Source organism: Bison bison, unplaced genomic scaffold (genome assembly GCF_000754665.1).
Source record: "Bison bison bison isolate TAMUID 2011002044 unplaced genomic scaffold, Bison_UMD1.0 scf7180017864317, whole genome shotgun sequence".
Lineage (NCBI taxonomy): Eukaryota > Metazoa > Chordata > Mammalia > Artiodactyla > Bovidae > Bison > Bison bison.
Window position 1 is genome coordinate 1,338,330 of NW_011494889.1, and position 6,000 is coordinate 1,344,329.

The following is a 6,000-nucleotide window of genomic DNA, read 5'->3' on the forward strand; positions in this document are numbered from 1 at the left end:
GTAGTCATATGAGGTGGACATTGATTTGTATCCTGATTTACACTTGTGAAGAACTGAGGCCCAAAGAAAAAAAATCTTAAATTTTAAAATGTAATCAAAAGATGGTCCTTGGCCCAAGGCCATATAAGCCTCAGAACCGGTAAAGCACTCAGGACATAAAAATGCTAGTAGAAAGGTTGAAAGAGGAGGTGTGAGATTAGTGGCTTTGGGTATATTGATATTGGCTTGTTATACTCATGAACAACAGGAAAGGCACTAAAATACTTGCTATCGGGCCTCACCACACCTCAAGCCAGCGCCTCAAGAATAGCTTTCTTTTGGCAATCCCTGTGTGTTATGGCCCTGGGGAAAACAGGTGATTTCAACATAGCTCTTCTAAAGTCATTCATTGTATTTGATCCAAGACTTATTTTAAACTTCCACGGTAAATAATAACTGTCACTGCATTTGTAATCACATAGCATTACATTTATCACAATAGTTCCTTTTTATGATGTTGAATCTTCCTCTAGCTCATCTCTTGCGCTGTTCTTTCTGATCTGATCAAATTTTTTTTCACTTGTTTCAGTGAAGAAACTTCGGTGAAAGTTCTAAAGAAACAAGGTCTTTCTCTTTGTGGCCTTAAAGTCAACTCTTGACTTTAGGTGGAAATTTTGCCATTGTCCTGGTCACCTGAATTCTTACACAGATACACTAATTGAACTTAGTCTGTAAACATTTCTGAGAACAATTTTGTGCCAGCTTTTGCTTTTTCATCATTTTTAACATAATCTGCAACTTATTTATAAAGGCAACTTGATTGTTCCCAGTTTATGCTTAAAGAAACTGAATCTCAGAAAGCTCATGTGAGTTACTTCAAATAAAACCAAAGTCATAGTTCAATTATTCTTTACTATCCACTCATACCTACTTCATTACAAGAAGTCTCCAAGTTACCAAACAAGTTATGTTCCAAAAGTTCATTTGTAAGTAAGTTATTTGGCACTTGAACTGCAGTTTACCACACCGCTAGAAAAAATGTTGTAAATCGTGATTAGGTCCTTTGGCTGACCTGCAAAAATCTATTTAACTCTTATGTAACTACAAAATGATGCTTTGGCAATAAAAATAAGAGAGAATGATAGCTGTCATTCTTGTTACACAGAAAAAGAGAAATTATTTTTCCTGATGAGAAACAGAGTCAATGAGAAGACAGGGAAACAGAGACATTTTGGAGCGTCTAGAGGGGGTCTCAGGGTACTTTCACGCGCATTCAAGGTTGAGGTCACTCTGTCTGAAAGTCAGTTTCACTTGAAAACCTTGAGGATTTTTGTTAGATACTTCTCACTAGCCTAACTCACCTGATACCTATGATTAGCGGCAGTAGGACTGATTGAATTAAGCCAAAATAAACTCTCTGAAATGATATTAACCCACCTAGTAGGGTCAGACGGAGAAGGCAATGGCAACCCACTCCAATACTCTTGCCTGGAGAATCCCAGGGACAGGGGAGCCTGATGGGCTGCCGTCTGTGGGGTCGCACAGAGTCGGACACGACTGAAGCAACTTAGCAGCAGCAGTATGGTCAGAAGAAATCAATAGACCAGAAAAAGAGTATTCCTGTTCTGTCTGTCTGTCTTGATAAAAGGGCCAAGAGGAGGTCCTGATTTTCTCAGCAGATCTCATCAGCTCCAGTAGCCTGGCTGAGGTCCGTAGAGGAGTCTTGGGAACATGAGTCATGGGTAAAGGCAAGAGAAAGCATGTGCCTTCCGTGATTTCTCTAGAGCATTTGTATGAGAGTTTCTGATGCTGAGAAATGACTACATTTTTATCTCATCAAGTGATTACTTCTTACATTTTCTAGGTGGTCTTTCACTTAGCCGTGAAAATAAACATCTTAAATTTCAGTTAACTTTCTATGAAGTCCAGTGCCTTTTTAGATGGCCCTTGATTAGTATGTTTTATCATTTTCAGAACATTTGCACACAGCTTTTTGTTTTGTTAACAACAGAAGAAAGGATATATCCTTCAGTAAATGGAAACTTAAGGGCGCAGGTCTTGCTGAGATGGCAGATTAAGAGAGAGAGAGAAAATTAGAGTCTGTGCCTCCAGGATCAGTTTAGGGCTCTTAACCAGTATCTACAGTGTCTTCCCACTAGTTGGATAATACATTTAACTACAAATGCTCTGTGTTGGGGATATCATTTAGATGTTTTTTAGTGGGTATTTATACCTGGAGTGATTTAACTGAAGGACAGGGCATTTTACTACAATTCAAAATCTTTCTCAGTGGTCATTACAATAGGAACTTGGGACTGGCAGACCACTTTCAAAAGTGATGGTAAGGCTGATGAGAGAAGTAACATCTACTTGATTTATATATATGTTTGATATTTATAAATGTTTTATCTTTTCCACTAAAATCATGGGGTTGCAGAGTCGGACACGACTGAGCGACTGAACTGAACTGAACAATGATGTTCCTTGGAAGAGTAGCTGTGCCAAACTTAGACAGTGTTTTAAAAAGCAGAGACATCACTTTGCCAACAAAGGTCTGTTTAGTCAAAGCTATGGTTTTTCCAGTAGTCATGTACTGATTGAGAGTTGGACCATAAAGAAGGCTGAGCACCAAACAATTGATGCTTTCGAACTGTGGTGCTGGAGAAGACTCTTGAAAGTCCCTTGGACAGCAAGGAGATCAAACCAATCAATCCTAAAGGAAATCAACCCTGAATATTCATTGGAAGAACTGATGCTAAAGCTGAAGCTCCAGTACTTTGGCTATCTAATGCAAAGAGCTGACTCATTGGAAAAGGCCCTGATGCTGGGAAAGATTGAGGGCAAGAGGAAAAGAGGGCAACAGAGGATGAGATGGTTGGATGACATCACTGACTCAATGGACATGAGTTTGAGGAAACTCAGGGAAATAGTGAAAGACAGAGAAGCCTGGTGTGCTGCAGTTCATGGGGTCACAAAGAGTTGGACTTGACTTAGCAGCTGAACAACCACCACAACAAAGAGTGTCTTCTGGGTATTAGTATTCAGATTGAAACATTATGCATTGTTCTGGCATTCTCTGCTCAGAAAGGTCCCTGTTGAGTAGTTTATAATCTGGGTGAAAACATGCATAGGAATCGTCCTCATGAGTGATGATTTCTTCTGGTACCTGTGTGTCTGCCAGAGGTGGGGAGGGACTGGAGAGAGATTTCTCCTGAAGTTGTTTTGTCTACTGAGAAGAATGCTGTGCCAGAAGGGTTAGTGAGACAAACAATGGTTTTCTTTTTTATTCTTGGCATCATGTGTAGGTCAAATAAACCAATAGCATTTGATGACCCATTTTTCTTACTGCATTTCCAGATTTTGTATGTGTGTTGGTCAGAAGGTGGTAAAGTAAGAAAGAAGGTTGTTTTTGCTTTTGTTTGTTGACCAGGCAGAAAAAGATGTTACTGGTAATTTGAACACTAATTTTTCCTTTATATTTAAGGCCTGGACCCTTTGATGGGAAAAAATTAATAAAAAAATCTCATTTGAAGCAAATCCCAGCCATAGGACTATTTTTCTTACATGCAAGCAATACTACCCTATAGGACATAACATAGAAAACAAGTTAATAAGATCATGACAACTTACATTTATTATTTTTTTTTTAGCATTATATTTGTTTGTTTAGGGGATAAAACTTTTGCATCTGATGTCTTGGTAGCCACAATTCTTAGCTTAGCTGATTGGTTTCTATTTTCTTTTATTTATTCTTATTCTAAGACCTAAGTGACTTAGACGGAAAATCATATTTCCTTGACATTTTTAAAAGATGTAAGACATTCTTAAGATTATTCACATTATCTTAATCCACACAACTAATTGCCCTCACGAATAATCACCTTCGCCCTTCATTTTGCCTGTTGTTTCTGTATCAGAACACCTCAAGCATGATATTATTGAAAAGCTAAAGAATGATATTGGTGAAGTAAATAGTAAATGTTGTGTCCGACTCTTTGTGACCCCATAGACTGTAGCCTACCAGGTTCCTCCGTCCATGGGATTTTCCAGGCAAGAATACTGGAGTGGGTTGCCATTTCCTTCTCTAGGAGATCTTTCCAACCCAGGGATAGAACCCAGGTCTCCCACATTGTAGGCAGACGCTTTACCATCTGAGCCACCGGGGAAGTCCCCTCTCTATTCTACCACCTCCCCACCCCCATCCTAAAATATTCTAATTCTTTTTTTTTTTTAATTTATTTGATTACATCTCGTCTTAGTTGTGGCTCGCGGGCTCCAGAGCATGCTCAGTAGTTGGGGCTACAGTCCATGGGGTTGCAAAGAGTCGGACATGACTGAGCGACTAAGCACACGGGGAGGAAGTGGTCAATGGGACAGGAGAGGGGTTCTGCCTGGTGTGGCTGGGAGGAGACAAGAGGAGGGCTAACTTACCAGCTGGTTCTGTTGCACGTGTGGCAGGGCTTCTCCTAATGCTTTCACAACTCCTGCAAGAACCCTTGTTTTCAAAGAGCTATTTTAAAATATTTTTCCTGTCTTTCCTACATAATTGTCTGCCTGACTGTAAGTGGTTGATTTTATATCGTTTTTTTTCTTAGGGTCAGGAAACTGGAGCATGGCTGTGAGCAACGGAAACAGCGATTTTATGGTTCTGAGCAATGGCAGCATCGCAACCAGAGCTACCACCCCTACTCCCCTCAGCCCCTGTGATGGAGACCCTGCAGCCCAGCAGCTCTCATCCAAAGAAGCACCCAGAACAAAAGTGAGTCCAAATGGATGCCTGCAAGTTAATGGCACTGTTAAATCATCCTTTCTGCCTTTAGACAACCAAAGAACGCCTCCGGTGTTACCCCAGTGCTGCCATCCTTGCCCATACCATCACCCTTTGACTCCCCATGACAGTCACCAAGAGTGCCATCCCGAGGCTGGCCCTGCAGCACCTCCTGCTTTGGCCTCCTGTTGCATGCAGCCACACTCAGAGTACTCTGCATCTCTCTGTCCAAACCATTCACCTGTTTATCAGACAACGTGCTGTCTTCAGCCCTCTCCATCCTTCTGCCTGCATCATCCGTGGCCTGACCATTTTCAGCATCAGCACGTGCCGCAGCACATAGCCAACATCAGGTGAGTGGTCCGCAAGGTTTGCTGGACTTTAGCATTTGACTAATTTCATGTGAATGTGACTGCTTGTGTTGATTTCTCCAAAAGGAGGAGAAAATAATGTATCAGAAAAAGGGAATTAATTACTTTGTGGATTGTGTGAAGGCTGTTAAAATGCAAATGAAGTATTATTCTATTTGTTTTATCCTGTGACTTCTTAGTCAGTTAAACCCTCTCTTTCTTTTTTTCTTATTGGTGAGCTGGTTAGGTGTCCCTGCTAGGACTTGAAATATAAAGTCCAGTAAAAGGTTTTATTGTCAGTAATTTTATTATTAAACATGGGAGATGGATATATTTGTGATGAGGCTGCCTAAACAGGAATCCTTTTTGCTACTATTGATAGTGATCAACATTTATGAAAAAGAAGTATAAAACCAAGTGCTTCATTATAGCTGTACTCACAGTTTCTATTCAAATGGTTTGGCTGACTATGTAATATATTGAGATGATACAAAAGCAACAATTTCTTTCATAGCAGGTAGGAGAAGGCAATGGCACCCCACTCCAGTACTCTTGCCTGGAAAATCCCATGGACAGAGGAGCCTGACAGGCTGCAGTCCATGGGGTCGAGAGGAGTCGGACAAGACTGAGCAACTTCACTTTCACTTTTCATTTTCATGCATTGGAGAAGGAGATGGCAACCCACTCCAGTATTCTTGCCTGGAGAATCCCAGGGAACAGGGGAGCCTGGTGGGCTGCCATCTATGGGGTCGCACAGAGTCAGACACGACTGAAGTGACTTAGCGACAGCAGCAGGACCTATAAATCTGTAGCATAGGACTTTTAAAAAAATGTACTTTGTAAAATAAAGCATGTTCAGACCTGGTAGGTTGAAAAATACTAGAAAATCTCTGCCATTGCCAG

The 6,000-nt window shown here is 40.9% G+C and overlaps 1 protein-coding gene across 1 annotated transcript in view; it reads left to right on the plus strand.

Moving 5' to 3' along the window:
* The window catches only part of DISP1 (dispatched homolog 1 (Drosophila)), a 223,123-nt gene that overhangs the window by 157,887 nt on the left and 59,236 nt on the right, over positions 1 to 6,000 (plus strand). Inside the window, exon 2 of the mRNA XM_010852828.1 lies at positions 4,575 to 5,100. Coding sequence (XP_010851130.1) covers positions 4,575 to 5,100 — 526 coding nt within the window. The remainder of the gene's footprint in view (positions 1 to 4,574; positions 5,101 to 6,000) is intronic.